This window comes from Prosopis cineraria, unplaced genomic scaffold (assembly GCF_029017545.1).
Source record: "Prosopis cineraria cultivar Desert tree isolate PC_DT_omini unplaced genomic scaffold, ASM2901754v1 PC11, whole genome shotgun sequence".
In the NCBI taxonomy this organism is placed as follows: domain Eukaryota; kingdom Viridiplantae; phylum Streptophyta; class Magnoliopsida; order Fabales; family Fabaceae; genus Prosopis; species Prosopis cineraria.
Window position 1 is genome coordinate 8,214,087 of NW_026555342.1, and position 19,551 is coordinate 8,233,637.

The 19,551-nt window shown below is 31.8% G+C and overlaps 2 protein-coding genes across 6 annotated transcripts; both read right to left on the reverse strand.

The window, feature by feature from the left end:
• Window positions 1–5,328: 5,328 nt before the first annotated feature.
• On the reverse strand, window positions 5,329–6,425 carry LOC129287143 (probable aquaporin PIP2-8). The gene is made up of 4 exons (XM_054923301.1): window positions 6,127–6,425; window positions 5,765–6,060; window positions 5,556–5,696; window positions 5,329–5,448 (listed from the first exon to the last, which is right to left on the reverse strand). The coding sequence occupies exons 1-4, from the start codon at window positions 6,413–6,415 to the stop codon at window positions 5,329–5,331; spliced, it is 846 nt and encodes a 281-aa protein (XP_054779276.1). The 5' UTR covers window positions 6,416–6,425.
• A 2,632-nt stretch (window positions 6,426–9,057) lies between these two features.
• LOC129287142 (uncharacterized) lies at window positions 9,058–14,885 on the reverse strand. Of its 5 annotated transcripts, none has more exons than XR_008587605.1 (14): window positions 14,653–14,884; window positions 14,316–14,469; window positions 14,015–14,152; window positions 13,761–13,842; window positions 13,379–13,455; window positions 13,116–13,216; window positions 12,592–12,733; window positions 12,027–12,143; window positions 11,854–11,939; window positions 11,012–11,078; window positions 10,668–10,746; window positions 10,456–10,547; window positions 9,659–9,798; window positions 9,058–9,566 (listed from the first exon to the last, which is right to left on the reverse strand). XR_008587605.1 is itself a non-coding variant. In XM_054923298.1 (14 exons), the coding sequence occupies exons 2-14, from the start codon at window positions 14,427–14,429 to the stop codon at window positions 9,531–9,533; spliced, it is 1,275 nt and encodes a 424-aa protein (XP_054779273.1). In that variant the 5' UTR covers window positions 14,430–14,469; window positions 14,653–14,877; the 3' UTR covers window positions 9,058–9,530. The 5 variants fall into 5 exon arrangements, 4 of the variants coding, with proteins under 4 accessions (XP_054779273.1, XP_054779271.1, XP_054779274.1 ...); XM_054923298.1 differs by having other exon boundaries at window positions 9,659–9,802; window positions 14,653–14,877; XM_054923296.1 differs by having other exon boundaries at window positions 9,058–9,802.
• Window positions 14,886–19,551: the final 4,666 nt, after the last annotated feature.

Sequence of the window (19,551 nt, forward strand, 5' to 3'; positions counted from 1 at the left end):
CTCTGTTCTTTTCGTCAGGTCAACTTAGCGTGCCAATTCCTTATCTCAGCCCCCCAGTCGAAAACTAAACAAAAAAAAAAATAATGCAGCATGGTAAACATTTTTAAGTTTTACCCTAAAACAAAGAAGCACCGTAAACCTTTTAGAAAATTTGGATAAAAACCAAAAACGTGTTTTTTGTCATTAAAAGTGTACTATGTTATCCATAGAAAAAATGTATCAAATTACTAGACTGCATAACTATCTTTCGATTAATCATCATACTCATTTCTAAAGACTCATAAACTTAATTTCAAAGGCCGTGTTGAGAGAGAGAGTGTGCGCGCACTATTGGATGATAGTATAATGATGAGATATTTACTTGAAAAAATGACAATAAAATTTTTTTAAATGATATAAATGATAATTTAGTCTCTTAAAATGATAAAAATATATTAAAATATTGAAATATTTTTTTATCATTAATGAATTAATGTAAATAATAAAATTAACCTTGATTTATTATATTGCTAAAATGTAGCAAATGATAAGTGTCAATCACAAATTTCATTTAAATAATTATAACTTTTCTTTTTAAAATTACAAAAATACGATATAAAATTACAAGTTTGCATTTCAATTTGATATTCCTAAAGTTATGATTATTTAAGAAGGAATTTGAAATGTGAACTTGTAATTTTTTATTACATTCTTGTGATTTTAAGAATAAAAGTTATGATTATTTAACCAAAACTTACGATTAGTACTTGTTATTTGCTATACTTAAGCAATATAATGAATTTAATATATGAACTTATAATTTTTGTTACACTTTTGTGATTTTAATAAAAAAGTTGTAATTATTTAAATAAAATTTATAATTGACACTTGTTATTTGTAATACTTTAGGAATATCAAAAATTTGAAATGCAAACTTGTAATTTTCTATTGCATTCGTACAATTTTAAAAAAGAAAGTTGTGATTATTTAAATAAAATTTATGATTGACACTTACTATTTGCAACACTTCAACAATATAATGAATCAAAGGCAATTTAGTTATTTACATTAATTTATTAACGATAGAAAAATATTTAAAGATTTCAGTATAATTATTTTATTTTGAGAGACTAAATTATTATTTATATAATTTAAAAAGATTTTACTATCATTTTTTCTATTTACTTTTGAATGTGCAAGTGCACAAATTTAGAGTATTCAATTTCAAGGTTACGTTAGTCAGATAAACCCCGCTCAGTCACATAATTGATAATTCAGTTTGATATGCAAACGTTTTTTCTTTGCCACGGCTTGGTATTTAAAAGTTTAAAGCTAATGTTATCATTAGCTAGAAATTTCAAAAAATAAAATATATTTAAAACAACGCAAAGTTTTTTTCAAAACTATTAAGGTTTATTTCAATCATCCAAGTAAGAATAGTTTTATTAAGAGATATTAAAATTAAAATATCTTTGTAATATATATTTCTAGACCAATATCCAACGGGAAAAGTGGAAAACCACCTAACATGTCAAGTTGCTTCATAAATAATGTGAATTATAATTTTAATATATATATATATATATATATGAAAAACAACAATTTTAGAATTCTTTGTTGGAATATTTATAAATAATTGTGGATTTGTATTGATCTTGTGTGGATTATGAAAGGTAAACCACATAAGTGAGTCCGATAGATAGAGACTTGATTTACAATCCTATAATTGTCAGTTATTTCATATTTTTTAACTGACTGAGTTAAGAATAATATGAGATTAATTAATTAAAACAGTTACTAATCTGATCCATATAGGTTAGTAACCAATATGAGTTGTGACTTTTTCACTATCTCCATTATTTTTGAACTCTGCGAATTATGGAAGTCTTGTAGGTTGTAAGTCTATCCACATTCGAGGTAATCAAGGAGTCATAACTTGCAACTATAAATTCTTCTCATTAAACTCAACATTGATTATTTTATATAATTATTGAGATACTATCAACATTCTTAACAAATATATAGTTTTCTTTTTAGCTCCATCTGCATATTTGAGGACTTAGATGACATGGTTCATAGAAATAAGGGAAACCATGATCATAAAATTACCAGCATACATTTTGTAATAAAAAGTAAAAACCATGGTTTTAAAAATCAAATCAGGTTGGCTGATTCAATTAGTTGATCCAAAAATTACTTACTAGTCCAATCCGGGTGGCTCAAAACCAGACTTTTAAATACCGGTCATAAACCGGTAAAATTGAAAAAAATCAAAACCGGTTCATGCTTAAAATTGGGCCAAAAAAACAAAAGTCTTGTGTGCTACACAAATGAGCCCAGAGCTGTAATATTTGTCAAACTATACCTCAGCTCACATGTTGCACGTTACACGCTTTATATAGGAAATGCTCCTCCACTGTCTTCTTTGGTTGTTCGACGTGGGACTTGGGTACAAGAGCAGTAATACTAATTTTGTATGCAAAAGAATGCTTTTTTCATTTTTATTATCGTTAATGTTCATTGATTATTTTACTTAATCCTTAAATTATTTTTATAATATAAATACAAATCTTTAATTTTTATACTTTTAATTATTTATGTATAATTTTATATAGTGTTTATATTTTAAATTTAGCTTTTTCCTTTTTAAATGTTTCTTATTGTTTGAGTTAAAATATAAAACGTCGCTTGAAAAAGTCACAAGGTTATTTAAGCTGAATAACTGAAAAGTCAGACTCAATTTGAACAAAGAAGCCGGCTCTAAACTCAATAGAAAGCCATGATAGAATGAACATGCCGAAATCTTGCCAGTTATGAACATTGGACTGTTGGTACATAAAGACACGATCCCGAGTGATTCCAAAATTTATGGACATCATGCCCCAATATCTTGGTGAGACGGGCTGATTACTAAAAGTGGAGAATATTGAGTGAACACCGTGCCATGAGTTTCGTGAAATCTCTAATTCTTTGGCAAAATGCTCTCGATTTTAAGGGAGAGACTATCACCACTCTAACATAATAAATAGAAGACAAAGACACATAAGAAAAAAGTCAACACTCAATCAAAAACTCGCATTCTGCACCTTTAGCTTTTAGTTTTATCAATTAGTTTTTTACTTTAAATCTAGATTTATAACTTTTTCACATTTCAATAAAAATCAAAACATTTATTCTATCAAAGTTTTATATATCTTTTACATTCGAGTGAATTGTGATAAGAGAGCTCAAGACACTTTTGTTATCAATTGAGATTTAATATCTCCGACAAGCTTGGTATTTGTTGTTTACACACGAACACTAATCAATATTATACACTAATAAAATGATTTTTCATTAAAAAAGAAAAAATTTAATAAATATCATTTTATAAATTTAATCTTATATATTACTTATACTGTAATACTTAATATATAAACATTTAAATGTAATAATTTAATCTGATCATGATTTAATTATTGACCTTTAAATTAGTAGCTTATTTAATTTAATGACTTTTAAAATCACGATAAAAACTTCATAAAATGTAAAACAAAAACAAATGGTCGTTCCAAGTTTTAACTTGTAATGTAAATTTCCCATGGAACTGCAGCTGCACAGGAGATAGGACAGAAGGCACTTGGTCGTTGAGAGTTGAGTTATTTTTCGATCTGAATTCTGAACAACCCTCGTGTATCTTCTCTAAATCCAAAGCCTACTCAAACACTGCCACGACCTCCGTCAGCCCCCTCTTTGACCGTTACTTTAAAAATTACGACATTAGAGCCCTTAATATAGGTTAAGTCAGTAAAAAAGTGATAAGTTCGGTTAGAAAAAAATAGATTCAATTACATGTGCGATGATTTTGACTCACTCCATATAACTCAAACTCACAGCAAACTAATATGAAGGTTAATAAGTTAGCCTGTTTATTTTTAAAAAAAATAGATGGATAGAAAATAAATAAATAAGATTGAATTTAAAGTAAAACATTTAAAGTAAGCATGTATAGAATATTACAGTCTAAATACTTGACACATTTATATTTATTTGATTCAAATTTAAATTATGAGAGAAAACAATAAAATCACACTGCTCAAATATTTAAATAGTGATATAATATAATCTGAATGTAATTAAGATAAGATTGAATAAAATATTTTATTGTACTCTACTTCATTTATATAACAGCTTATTTAGATTATCTCGTTTGCAAAATAGTGCTCTTAAGCTAACAAATAAAAAAAGTTTAGATTTTGATTTTATTTAAAAAATTAAACATATTTATGAAGTGATAAATATATATTATATTATCATTTCACTTTGAATATAAAAGGAAAAAAAAGATACAGATATCAGAACGTTTAGGTGATATGAACCGAATGTATTATAAGTAGTAATCTAATAGTCAGAGTTTAAATCATCATCATTTAAAAAACTTGGTTTTTTAAACTGAGGCATCAATTCTGTAGCAAAAATGTCAAAACAAGATGAAGAGAAAAGGAGATAGACAAATTATTTTTATTAATTTATATATGTGTAATATTGATCAGTCATATAAAAGATTAAAGAACAAAGTGATCACAAAATTAAATTAATTTATATTTAAATGGTGATATAAGTATGACTTGATTATAAGGACTTTTATTGTTATTTGGATAATTAATTTTTAGATGCAATATATGATTTTTTTCTATCCTAAAACATAATAAAAAGAGATAAATTTATATTTTTTTCATGATTTAAAAATTATTAAAAAATACTTTTTACTAGTATGGTTGGCCCATCAACCCACTCTGAATTTGCAGAAGAGTGAGACTTATATACTTAACCTTATATACTTAATATATTTATATTCAATTAAATTTTGTTAACATATAAAAAAATAAATCTTAATATATTAACAACATTAATAATAAAAATTTATTATAGAATAAATAATTTATAAAATACTCACATGTTGGATACAAACACGTAGAAGGTTAAGTATAGAAGCTTTTTCCTTTGCAGAATTACAACCCGCGCAGCGCCAACTCGCCCCACCAAACTCGCAATACACAGCGCTTGGCTACACAGCGCTTGGCCTATGTCACCAGCTCTACACGACACCCTCTCTTCTAATTAACCGTCATTTTATGCCACATAACCCTCCTCTGATGGTGGAGACTGATCATCTATCGCAGTTATAGTATAGGGGACCGCCAAGGCAAAGAAACAAACTCGTATTCAAGTTATGCCAAGAAGAGAATGATCGATTCACTTCCAAAGCTAGCTAACACCAAAATAACTCGTGAAATTAATGGAAAGAAAATGAAGATCACGGTGATCGACATCATTGATTGATGGTCTGATGACAAATTAACAAGCTAGCTAGCTGGCGGGCTTGCTTCTCAATGATCCATGCGCCTTGACAGCTGCCGCCCTCACTATGCATTGGTGGTACGCCGCAGCCGCCATTGCTCCCACAAACGGACCGACCCAGAAGATCCACTGCACACCACATCGTATGCCTCGTTATCAGTTATCTCGACATCTAATAACAGTATACGATATTATAATTGACAAGTACTGTATATGTTAGTAAAGCAAAATCATACATGGTCGTCCCAAACTTCGCGGTTGTTGTAAATAACAGCAGCACCGAAGCTCCTAGCTGGGTTTACGCCGGTTCCGGTGACGGGAATGGTGGCCAAATGAACCACGAAAACAGCAAACCCGATTGGCAGCGGAGCCAGAACCTGTATCAAGAATACTCGTTCAGCGATCAAGTATTATGAACAGAGCATGATTATTATGAATTACGTACGGGAACGTGGGAGTCACGGGAAGTTCTTTTGGGGTCAGTGGCGGAGAAGACGGTGTAGACAAGCACAAAGGTGCCGATAATCTCAGCACCCAGGGCAGTGCCCTCGCCGTAGCCCGCGGACACAGAGTTGGCTCCGCCACCGAGCGACTCGCACGAATGCTTCATGATCGCCTTCACTAACCCCACACCGCAAATGGCTCCCAGGCACTGCGCTGCCATGTAAGCTACAGCCCGAATCAGCGATACTTTCCGAGCCAAGAACAATCCGAACGTCACCGCAGGGCTGATGTGCCCACCTGTGAATGCATGTTCACCGAATCAAACCGAAATCCTCGAGAGTTGAATTGTATTATGATTCTTACCGGAGATGCCGGCGGTGCAGTAGACAAGGACGAAGATCATGCCTCCGAAGGCCCAAGCGACGCCAAGAATGCTGACGCCATCGCACGGGGAGGATTGTTTATTGTGACCAATGGCGGTGGCGACGGAGATGTAGAGGAAGAGGAGGGTGGCGACGAACTCGGCAACGAGATCTCTGTAAAAAGACCAGAGCTTGAGCTCGGCGAGGTCAAAGAGAGGAGCAGGAGGAGGGTCTGCGTAGTCTTTGCCATGCTGCTGGGTTCGGCCTTCTTCGGTTACTTGCTCGGACATCTCGATCGTGCTTTCTCTCTCGAGGTGGTGTTTCAGAGTGGTCGAGGCTGGACTACGGTTTATAGTCTTTTTATAAGACGCTCTCTACAGCCTCTACTTTCAACTTCATAAATGTAGAATCGCATATGGTGTGAGATGTAAACACCTTTTTGCAATTTACTACTTTTACTTTAAAATCTATTTGACCATAGATAAAAAAAAATGATAATAATTTTTTTTAAAATATATAAATAATAATTTAATCTTTCAGTTAATTTTTTTAAATCTTTAGAAATTTTTTTAATTATTAATAAATTTATATAAATTATCAAATTATTCTTATTAAAAATAAATGATTCATAACTTTTTTTCTTCCATTCACAATAATGCAACAGTAAATAAAAAATTTAAAATGTAAATTTATAATTTATTATTGTATTGTTACAAATATAAGAAAAAAATTATGAATAATTTGTTTTTAACAAAAATAATTTAATAATTTATATAAATTTATTAATAATAAAAAAAATTTTAAAAGTTTCAAGAAAATTATATCATTTTAAAAGATTAAATTATTATTTATATATTTTAAAAGAATTTTATTACCATCTTTCCTAGACAAAAAGTGAATTTGCAGCAACTTTTTATTGTAATCAAAGATCTGAGTTGTCGTGGAGACAGGCGTAGAGAGTTGAATTTCACTTGACAGAAAATTTACACAAAAAAATTGTAATTATTTATTTTTTTTGAAAAAAATAATCATTACTAAATTAAAATAGTTACAAATATTTACAACACATAAATTTAATGAATAAAAAATTTGCACATTCAGTTATTATTAAAATAAAAGTAATCATTATTTAAACTAAAGTAGTTATTGTATTTATATTTTTGAGATCAAAGCTGTTATCTTTTTATTTTAAAATGGGAATACTTTAGTCATTTTATAAAAATGATGAATGTCAAAAGGTATCAACGGAATTTTTCATTTACATATTTTAGGAAATTTTTCAATTATTTTTTCTTAAAAATAATGTACATTGAAACCCAGTATGAAAGTTTTTCCCTTTTTATTAAGACATGTTATCAGTAAAGGATTATCAATATTTCAACCAAAGAATAAGTATCAATGTATGATATTAAATTTAATAAATTATAATTAAAAAAATAATACAATTCAACTCAAATTTTAATGGAAATGCGTGAGCATGCGAGAGGGTGTTGGGTAGGGCAGCGGCTCGAACTGCTGGTCAGCTGGCAGCTGAGGCGGGAGCCGGCGGCCCATACAATACGTGTACATTTATTTATTCTTTTATTCGGAGCATGGATTGTAATTTGAATGAGATGCAGTAAACGGTAAGCAAAATTAAATAATAAATGGTTTGAAGTTATAATTCAAAATATTTCAATTCATTGACCTCTCTAACTAGAAATTGGAAAGCCGGGGGAATGATTTTCCTGCATCAAGGCAAGCACCACAACTTGTATTGAATTTTGATTGGATTTCGTATTGTTTGTGGAGGTTGGCTCACGAACATAAATATGCTCACTTGTACTTAAGCCGCTCACTTCAAAACAGGTCATTTGAACTTGCTGATAACAAAATGGAGCTAATTGCAATTTTGAAGGCCACAACCAGACGAGGCACTGACTTTTACTTGTGGAACTGCCCACCAACAACCAGATGAAGCAGGGATTCTCTCAGAAAGGTGAAAACACAACGGAAAAGGTGGTCAATCAAAGTCAAAGAGAGCTCAGGTGTCCGCCAACAGCAACAGGAGGAAACTGCACTTAGAATTAAGGGTATTTAAAATTGGTTTAAACTGAACGGACCAAACCAAATCAATCCAAACTGAAATGAACAAATCAAAATCAATCATAGATTAAGTTTGCTTTAATTTTTATGACACATAAACCGATTGATTTGATTTGGTTTCAATTTTGAGATATGAAAACCGAACCAAATTTAATTAAAAATACCATTTATTTATATAATATGTATCTAATTAAATGTATAAGTTCTTTTTTGGATAATAGGTAGTTGATATAATTTAAGTAGATATTATGATATTTAAAATATGGATATTAGATATTATGTTTTGAATATATATATATATATATATATGTATGTATGTATGTATGTATGTATGTATGTATGAAATTATAGGTGTAAGTATTAATATTAAATAACATGATATTTGAAATTTGGATATTTAATCTTGAGATATTTTTGTGTTTGCTACTTGCTATTAGGTGATGAATTTTTTTTTATAAAGATTCAAATAGTAAAACTTGATTCAAATCTTAGACAAACCAAATCAAACCAAACCAAACTGATTTCAATTGAAACTGATTAAGTTTTACTAACGCTGAAAAACCAGTTGATTCAATTCAATTTAATTTTTGTTCAAAACTAAATCAAGTGTGAACACCTTTACTTAGAGCCACCGGTTCTTCAAAAGCCAAAACCCAAACACTGAAAGCAACGTTTGGGAAGTGTCCCTCGAAAAACAGAGAACGTGGCACTGGTCCTTAAAGCGATGAATACTGTAAAAGCTGACGCCCACACGTCACTGATCTCCATTAACAGTCATGCAGCAGTAGCAGTGACACAGTTGGATACAGGACAACGAAAATCCAGAAAAAGAGCGGAAGCCAACATATATCACAAATTAATAATCTTCTCTTCTCATTGCTGTTACAATTTACAAATGCCTCGAAGCAGCGGAGCATCACTATGGCTAAGATTAAAGTATGTTTTACTTTCCCTGTCAGACTTGTCAGGATTGTTTCTCCTATAATCATTTTTTCAAGGTTCAAAACATACGCTTCTAAAAAGAACGCAGCCGCAGTAGAAGTGCTTCCTCCCTCCCTCCCTCCCTCTATTCCGTGTCTGGTTGGGGATGAAGAAGAGTAGAGGACTGATTTTAATGAGTTTAATTTTAAAAAAAAAATGATGACAAAAATTAATTAAAAATGTCCTTTTTCTTTTTAAAATTGAACTTATTAAGATCTCTCGTCCCCTCCATCCTCTATTCCCTCCAACCAAACAGATCAATCTCGTTGCATGAAGCTAAACGCCCGGAGTGAAAGCGTCTCCATGGTTAGATAGAATCAGAATCAGAATGAGATCATGTCAAGTGCGGACAAAGCGAGTCACTATCCAGTGGATCTGTGAGGTAGAAAAGTATTAACTTGACTGTGATAAGGTAGATAAATGGCAATCAACTTTGCAGTGTAAAGCATCAAGCATCCATCACTTGCCAAGTTATTTTCAGTCGTGGACCAGTAAAATCCTTCAACGGCGATGACAGCCAAGTTTGAGGATACAATTACAAATATACTCAACGAATGCTTTCCTATCCACTCCAACGCACGTGTCAAACGTCTGTAACCATGGACATCTACCTGCAAATACACTTGATTACCAATTATCAAACACTAATACGTATAGCGGGAATGGTTTAGGAAACACAAGAAAGGGAAATCCAGACAAATGTCAGCCTCACAAAGTTGTTGACAAACATTTTATCTAGAACTCTATGCTCAAACAAAAGGAATGCGTCGGTTATTTGCCTTTAATCTCTCTGAACTCATTAGGATCCCTGTAGAATTAAACAATAAGTCAGAGTTGTAAGCTTAGGTGCCTGTCTGGATTGGCCATGATACTCAATTACTTGTACGGAAACGGGGTTTCGGTGAAAAATATCCAAACACCTCCATTTTGCATAATTGATTATGTAACTCCAGACCATGCCTAGATCATTAGAAGAAAAAACGACAGGCCACCATCAGAAGATGTGTCGTTTGGAAACACAATGCCTAGTAGTATTACACTGTAGCTGAAACTTGTTTATCTGGAATGAAATGTCATGAGTCCACACCATGAAGCCTCACAAAGTGAAATTTATAAGTACGAGACTCTCCCATCCAATTAATTAATCTTTTAAGATGAGTTCTCCTTTTAAACTTATACTGATGACGTAAAAGTTGAGGCTACTGATTAGTCCAGGATGTAAAATATCAGAGAATTCATATCATCCTATCATTTGAGAACTCACCAAAAGATATAAAGCACTGAATGTGATTCCAGAAACTGCTGAAGTCGCCAGCATATAACTTACTGTGTACAATGATTTATTTAGAGGGATGCCTGAAAAGGAAGTCAAATAATTAATACAACATTTTCAGTGGCAACACTGAATATAGAGAAACTGATTGGCCAAAAGCCCAAACAAAATGAAGTTGTCTACCAACTGATAAAAGTGCCCACCTATTAGAGCCATAAGCAATCCAAGTGCCAAAAATGAAACCGAAAACCACATCCAGATCTTTAGGCGCCCTCTGTGGTCCTACAGTTCAAGCATGCAGAAAAGTAAAAGGTTAGATCCACCAAACAGTAACGACAGGGACACTGGGACTGTAGTGGGACAGGAATATTTCAAGTTACAATGTGCTGTTAAGAAAGCAGAGTTCGATGCCAAAACAAGGTCCAAATGCAAATAGATTATAAGAGCATAGAGTCTACGATAAGTTTTAAATTAATGAAAGCTTCATTAGAACTGCAAACATCTTTTATAAGCCAGTGAAGTTCAGTAAATTTAAACGTGATCTCACCTGTAGATATGCAAGAACATGACCATATTGAAGTCCAATAATACAAGATACTGCAGCCGTTAAGGAGCTGTGAGCAAGAAAATAATAAGGTGGCTTTCAAAAAATCAATATAAACATAGCAACATAATGGGCACAAAAAACGCACGTAGTCCTGTCGTATTGTGCCATTATGGCATTAAGTTAAACAAGTTTATCAAAGGCAAACTTTCCACGCAGAATCAATGAAGGATCTAAACATCAGTAGAAATTAGTAGATTCAATCAATATCAATAATCTACTCAATACTCCTAGAAAAGGCACTTCTCAAAATTTTCAATCAATCATAAGCAGTACGATACTAGGGAAGAAAAAAAATCCAAAAAAAATATCATATGATCATGTCATTATTTAAAATAGACAAGGCATATATCTTAACTTAAGTCAATTGGGTAAAACAGTTCCAAAAAATAAGGACCTCTAGGAGAATTTGGATCGCAAATGCATACATATAGGTCCTCTTCTCAATAGCAAATAACTAATATCGAAATTTTTTACTGAAAGAAATCATAAGCAACAACAGGAAGACTCAGCTTCAAGGGGAATTCTGGAAACTTCAATCTTAAGCAGTTATAAGGCTTTGTTTGAGCATGTATTGGGTTTATTTTTACTTCTCACGGAATTCAGAAGTGTATAAAAATAATTTCATTGGATCATCAACCGAAAAATGAGAGCACATCGATCAGCAAAAGCAGCACAATATAAGATCAGCATGACTTTCAGAATTTTAACAGGACAAAAAAATAAATATGCATGAAGTTCAATGCAGATATCCAAGGGGAAAACCAAAAGAATAGAATGGCCACCTTAAAATGCCTTCAGGATCAAAAGGAGCAAGACACCATGAGTGTGAACTGTCTGAAACTTGGTCACTAGCAGACATCTTACATTCCTGGAAGTTTAATAATCAACAAGGCATTAACGTGTTTGCATAGGGCTGTAGATAACCGCACGAAGAAGTAGAATCAGCTGCTAAAACCTTGAGATTTCTGTAAACAGGCTTTCTATACAGATGGTCAAGACCAAGAATGTAGCGGTCAATCATTCCAGCAGAATTACAGGCAGGTCCGAGATCCCCTCTCACAGAACAATTTACCTGTTATTAAAATTGAGAACAGTGCAGGCAATACTATAACTAAATGTATTTTGAATTAAAAAGACAGAATAGTTCACAATCTACTGTATATGGGTTGATGAACAAGCTTTCCTCCTCCTCCTCCTCCTCCTTTTTTTCCCCTTAAACATATAATGAGCATTGCACAACTATCTTCAGAGTTAAATTTGATGATAACTCAGTTAAGAAAAGTAACACTGATGTGGTCATCAACATTTGGTCATTCCTAGGAAGTAGCGTGAATTAAACTGTAAATGCATTTCCTTCATATAATTTAGACTGGCCCTATGAACAGCTTTTCTAACAATGTGATCCCCTGAGCTTGCAGCTAGGAAGCATGCAGGTCAAGTCCAAGATAAAATGCACAAAAGGCACACCTAAGTTGAGATAACAGGAAAGAAAAGGGAAGAAAGCTAGGTGCTGAGCTTACTCTCAAAGCGTAAGTGTCGCTGTCATTCATTGGGATTCGGTGCAGAGAAGAGGTCAAAACCGATACTTCAAATTGCCAATCTGGAACATATAGACCATAAAGTAATCCTGAGTAAATTGCCAACAGTAATGCCACCATAAACCTACATAAAAGAAACCATTAAGAATATCAAATGACAGAGGAACAAAAATCCACACAACAAGAATTTGAGCAACATTTATTTATTGTGTTAATTGATAAGCCTTATAGTTTATAAACAGTTAACAATATTTACAATGAGGTAATGTTATGAAATGTATCTCCAAGTTATGGCAACTAGCATGCGCGCGTGCTTTATTTTTAGTGATCATCAAGCTGCAAGTTGTCTTATCAATCCCAATCAACGATGATTCTGGTTTCGAGAGAATCTTAAATAATGTAGCCAATGCTTTTGGATTCCAATGTCCAAGAGGATAAGCAAGCAGACACAGAGGACCCTCAAACCTATAACACAGAAACAAACAGAAAGGGCATGAGAACTATACCAATGCCTGTAATAGCTCCTGAAGAAACCTATTTCTTTCCATCTTCTACCTGGAAGCCAAATCTCACATAGAGCTGCGACAATGTATCCAAAAGATATCCTCTGGATTGATCGATCGTAACATCAAATTTGTTAGTCCAATATAGCTATCATGCATCAATGAAATACAGGCATCTATAAATACGTCTTGCATTTATCATGTAATCAATCTAGTATTGAAAATAATGAAGAAATTCTCTACGATTGAATTTAAGGACTTAAGACCTGTAAAATCCCCATCCACCGTATTTTTTCCACGTCAACACCATAAGTCAAGGAAGTTATTCCGTGAAAATAACCACCTGAAACGAATAAGTGATCTGAATTAAATACTGGAGAAGAACGAGGCATCTGATAGTGATTTATACAGTAACGAAAATGGGTGAAATCGGCTTTAGTTCATCACCTTTACATATACAAGGAAAGAAGTAGATTGACTGACATAAGATATTCGTTTTTTGTCCCAATCTCATATGAATTTAATACGAATCATATATACGCGCGCGCGCGCGCTCAATGACACGCTTGGGTTCATCTTTGTGTATGGAAACCAAGGGATGACAACTTTCTCTCATTATGAATAGCGAAGGGCTGACAAAAGTATTACCTTGAAGAAGGACGCCAAGAAAAAAGAGTTTCACGGCTCTTAGTACAGCTTTCCATGTCGCTTCTCCTTTATGCGGCCCCCTCTGATGTTATAAAAAGAAAAAGGCAAAAAACAAAAATCACTTGTTTCATTCACTGTACATCCAATTAATGTTTTCCGAAATCCGTCGGCAAACAATAATAATAATGTTTTTCGAAATAAGCAGATGTCAGAAATAAATGCGAATGCAGAATTTAAAAGACTGGTATTGATACCTTGTAAACAAGCGCGAGAGAAACTCCAGCAATAAAGAGAAAGAAAGGCATGACAAAATCCGCCAAGTGAATACCATTCCAGGGGCAATGAGCGATGATGGGGAAGACTGAGCCACCATAATCGACCAGCACCATTAGCTGAAAAACAAAAGAAGCGAGCCAACGAGAAGTGAAAATGAAACGAATATATCAGCGAGAAGCTCATTCAAATTTCAATCTTGCTTTCATGCTTTTCATATTTTGTATTTCGTGGAGAAGCCAGACAAAGAACAGAGGGGATAGGCGTTGACCAAATACATACGAAAACAGAGAGGCCACGGAAGATGTCAAGGGAAGCGACTCTAGCAGCTCTGCGAGGAACAAATAACTGAGGCGGCTCAGAAGATTCTCCGGGCAGGCGGTGTGGGTCGTCCATACTGGGAACCAGGCTACAGGAATAGTGAAGCTCCGGCAACCTTCATCCGTCAAAAAAAAAAAAAAACAAATTAGGTGCCTAAGCATTCATTCAGGTAAAAACAAAAGGCTCCAAAAGTCGCTGTAATCTTTGTTTAAAAAAAAAAAAAAAATCGGATGGAGAAGTTCGAGAAAGAGCAGAAAAGGAAGCAAGAAGAAAACGCTGGGGTAACTGGTAAGCGTACAGTCAACTATGGATTGAGGGTCTGTGAGGTGAGGTTGGAGGTATGTTCTTTGCTCCTACCAAAATGCCAAATGGCCTGCAAGGAAGCAACACTACCGATCTTTCGCTCCTTCGGGGGGTCTACTTCTCCCATTTATTTGACATTGCTGTTGCCTTTTTTTTTCCCCCAAATTGAATCGTTTAAATAATAAAATGGTAAGGCTAGCTGGTTGGCTGCCTTGAATCGGTGACGGACAAGATAGAAACCAATTGGAGTAGAGATATTATGCTGTGGGCAAGAAAAAGATTCCTTGTTGCTGGACCCTTTGCTTATTTGACGTTTGAGCCAATCGCGTTTGTGTATCTTGTCGCTTACGAATCAATTTTGTTGGACAGTTTGACATGCTACCCATACCATCCGCTTAAGAGCTAAGCTACGACCTTTGGCTTCAAATTAAATTTGAACTCGATGCTCAACATCACGTAGGTCCCCCGCCTTTGTGAAAGGCTGCTGTACTTCTACGAGTTTTTCTTTTTATTTTTTCTTAATTTTTTCAAAGTTTTTATATAGTAAACAAACAAAACAGAATGTGAGGGTAGGACTTACCATGAAAAAATTGGTGTTGGATAAATCTGCCATAAAATTTTAGGAGAATGAGAGATAGATTCCAGAATATTTAATTAATAACACTGAAATGCTCGACAATTTTTTCTAAAAACATAAGTTAATAAGTTAAAAATATTGATCTAGATAATTATAAATTCAGGAATTTCACTTACAAATAAATATTTAAGTATTAAATGTAACGTTTATATTATAATAAGAATTTTTGTTTGTAACTATTTGATTGATATTTATAATTCACCTTGTAAAAAATTTTATCAAGAATTTTTTCATTAATTTAATCATTTGGGAATTAACTGTCATTCTCCCTAAATTTTTTGTGGGTTTAATGAAAAAATAGATGGGCGGGATATACAATGAATTTATCAATTTAATTTACACAAATTGTAAAAACAGAAAGTATGAACTCATCTAAATATAGAAAATATTTTTAAAACATTTACTTTCAATTAAAAATTTAAAATTTTTTAAAATATTTTTAAAATGTACAAAAATATTTTTAAAAAAATTATTTTCAATTAAATTTGAAAATACTTAAATTTAAAATATTCATATATTAAAAGAAGGCAAGCATTCAACTCATCGTAAGATTTTTATTGTTTAAAATTTTAATTTATCTGGAATAATACATAGATTATAAATCCGAGACAGATCCACGTATGATTTTTTGAAAGTATCATGTATTTACTGTGACATTCTTCCGAATCCGAAGTCTGTGATTGTGATCTTTGGCCAAAAAAAAGATAAAAGAAGTTTGTGATTGTAATCAAGATTCTAGTGTGGTAGAAGAGAAGTCTTATCTTTTGTCACCGGAAAGCATGTTTTGGAATACCGCAAACATAATAAAAAAAAAAAAAGTTAGAGAGCAAGTTTACATATAAAGTAATTGGTCAGGGACACTCAATGTCATAAAGTAAAAAAATAATATAAATACTCATAACATTATATGAGTAAGTGCAGAAATGATTAAAACATTAACTTTACCCTAATGTCATTAGTTTTCAATGTTGAATGCTGATTGTGAATGCCACATATTAGTTTTTGCTAACTTGAATTAAAACAAGGGCAGACATACCCACGAAGTGGTCATCCAAGGGCATTCAGTAGTCTAAAATGAGAAAAAGAGCAAAAATACTCATAATGTTACAAAACATCAAATTAAATCATTCCCTTCTTTGTAGCAGTAGCAAAAATCACTTGAGAATTTTAAACCTATCATGAATAAAATTATTTAAGGTTCTAACAATATTCTTAAGATAGGGTGGCGTATGAGGTGTGCTTAGTCTCCATCTTCAATTGTGTATAACATATCTCACTATGTTGAATCTCAAGTTTTGCAGACAAAAAAAATGACTGGAGAGGAAGGGAGGGAGGGAATGGGATGCATGATGATAGAAATAAACTACGTGGCATGTGTTGAAAATTATGTCTTACAACCAATCATTGTACTATGAGCATTTTTATTTAATGAAATTCTTTTTTGTTATCATATTAATTACATATTCATTATGAGAATTGTATCAGTGGATGAACTACAATAATTATCCTAAATGTCCCTGATTGGTCATCTATAAGGGATCATAGATGAAACAAGATTAGTGTAACTTTGCTTAAGTATAGAAATATAAATCAAAGTCATAAACACTTGAAAGGGTACGAGCTGTTAGATTGACCCGCTATGAGAAAGCTGCATAATACAAGTTATAAGCTTATCTCATATATAACCATATCACTAAATTCTTTGACCTAAGATAACCATAAATTCCTACACGATGACGAAATTTGACCTGGTCAAAAGTCACCTCTAACTGGGTGATCATAAAGGCTCTAATTGAGTTCAGTGACATTCACAAAGAGGAATATGAGTGGTCAAGATGAAATTTATCTCTCACATTAATTGAGAGATATTACTGGGCCCATCGATGAGTAAGATTGAAAAAATATATGGCCATACTATAATTGAAATGATTTTTTCATTATTATAGTCAATCCACTCAGAGATCGAGAAAGTAATGGTCAGGTAAAGGAAAATAATAATTTCATGTCTCACATTTAACCAAAATGTCATGTGAAAAAGGGATGTGATACAATTATATGATAGGTTACATCAAATTATTGATCCTTATATGAATTAGGTAGTCGTAATGTCTTACTAGAGACCACTTATGACTTGTGGGCTAGTAGTATATAAGCCTTTAGGATCGCATATAAGAACAACTAAACTTGAGTTATAATGTTTAAGTTCATTGAATCTAGAATGTGTTTAGATTTAATGAATATAATGCTTTATATAGGGTAAACGAATTGTGTGCGTGCGCACATTTAAATATTTATCTGATAAATATTTGTATATATATGCGTATGTGTATATAAAATATAAAATTCAAAATATAATATGTGTGTGTGTTTTCGAAATATATATATATATATATATATATTTGTATATATAATATAATATAATATTATATTATTGTATTAGTCTTAAATATATGATAAATTAAATTCAATGACTAACATGATATAAAAAGATATCATATCAATTTTATAACTTGAATTTATAAAATAAATTCAAATTAGATATGATATTATAGATTTAATTTATGAAATAAATTAAATTAAATTTCATTAGCTATAAAAACCCTAATTTATATAATATAGATAAGAGACAAGTTTTCACAAAGAGACTCTCTTGACGACAAAATTTTGAGAGTTATAAAAATACCCTAAAAAACAAAAGAAACATTTGATTGATGAACAGAAGTTAAAAGCACTAGCACGTTTTTCATGTTGAAAAGCAGTTCGTGTGGATACCGGTCGAAGGAATCGATATGTGTTGTTAGCTCCTGAGGTCTAAACACTGGAAGGAAGCTCAAAAGTTTGACTTCTAAAAGGTATTTTTTTTATCCACCTTAACTTAAACCAATTTGATCAGTTCACGATCACGTTTAAGATTTAAATCTTTGATTTTTCACTGCGCCTCTCGATCCAATAGCATGGTTTTTAGCAGGATTGATCATTATTACACTTACTAAGGTAACATTATGATTGCTCATATGGTGATCGATCAATATCAGCGACAAAATGATCAACTTCTACTTAAGTGTCAGCTAAACGGTCAACATTTAAGGGATTTAATGAAGTAATCACTTTTGCACCAACTTTAGTAATGTTATGGGTATTTTTTTTCTTTTTTTCTTACTTTAGGTTACTTTAACTAACTACTTCATGAGTATTTTTGCTACTTTTTTAATTCATCTTGTCAAAGCCTGACACATGACATGCACAGTCAATATTTAACACAGAAAACTAATGACTTTAAGGTAAAGTTAATGCTTTGGTCACTTCTGCACTCAATCATGTAATGTTGTGAATATTTATGCCTTTTTTTCTTACTTTATGATATCAGATGCCTCTGGTCGACTATTTTATTTATAGATCCTTTAATCCTTAAAAAAAAAATTCTTAAGAAGACTAGTTTCCAAAAAAAAAAAAAAAACCGTGCTACATTGATTTACTCATTTAGAAATTTAAGAACTATATTTTTTTGGCAAAAATATATTCTTTTGACCCTTTTTTGATATAAAACTTCATATTTTTTGTTGGAATTAAAAAATTTCAAATGGTTCGCATAAAGCTTCTTATTCTTTTATAGCATGGAACTTCATGTCATATCAATATCACACGCACACAAGCGAGAAAATAGTGAATTATCCCACATTTAATCTCCTTGAATCGTTATTCGGCCCAGCCACTTCCCGCCTGAGAAAAATCATAATAATTTCGTAAACGAATGCAATCCATGTTTAACTTTAATTAACAACAACAACAACAACAATAATAATTAATCATTCAATCTTTAAAATTCACTTATTTATAACCCAATCAACAAATTTTAATTAACTTATAATTTAATATTTAAATTTTAAACCTTACAAATTAATTCGTATAGTTTAATCAATTAAAATATTTTTTTATAATTTTAAAAATAAAAGTATAAAAATATAAAATTATGTTAAAATTTAAAATTAATATTTTAAATTATTAAACTCTTTTAATATTTATAAAAATTATAAAATTTTAAAATAATTTTAATATTTATAATTTTATTTTTTAAAATATTAAAATTAATATTTAAATGATTAAAATTATATAAATTAAATTATAAAAATTAAAATTTAAGAATTGAGTTGGATTAAATTAAAATTATAAAAATTGAATTAATTTTTTACCAATAATAATAATAATCGTTGTCGCGGTCGTCCTCCTCGTCGTCATCATAGTTTTAACCATCTGGAC

Coding starts and splice junctions, on each gene's coding strand:
- LOC129287143 (XM_054923301.1), bottom strand. CDS start 6,415: ATGTCCGAGCAAGTAACCGAAGAAGGCCGAACCCAGCAGCATGGCAAA. Junction 5,697..5,764: donor CCCGTGACTCCCACGTTCCC/GTACGTAATTCA, acceptor TTCTTGATACAG/GTTCTGGCTCCGCTGCCAAT. Junction 5,449..5,555: donor GCGAAGTTTGGGACGACCAT/GTATGATTTTGC, acceptor TGTGGTGTGCAG/TGGATCTTCTGGGTCGGTCC.
- LOC129287142 (XM_054923296.1), bottom strand. CDS start 14,429: ATGGACGACCCACACCGCCTGCCCGGAGAATCTTCTGAGCCGCCTCAG. Junction 12,144..12,591: donor GCGACACTTACGCTTTGAGA/GTAAGCTCAGCA, acceptor TTTTAATAACAG/GTAAATTGTTCTGTGAGAGG. Junction 9,803..10,455: donor TCAGTGCTTTATATCTTTTG/GTGAGTTCTCAA, acceptor GTGTATTTGCAG/GTAGATGTCCATGGTTACAG.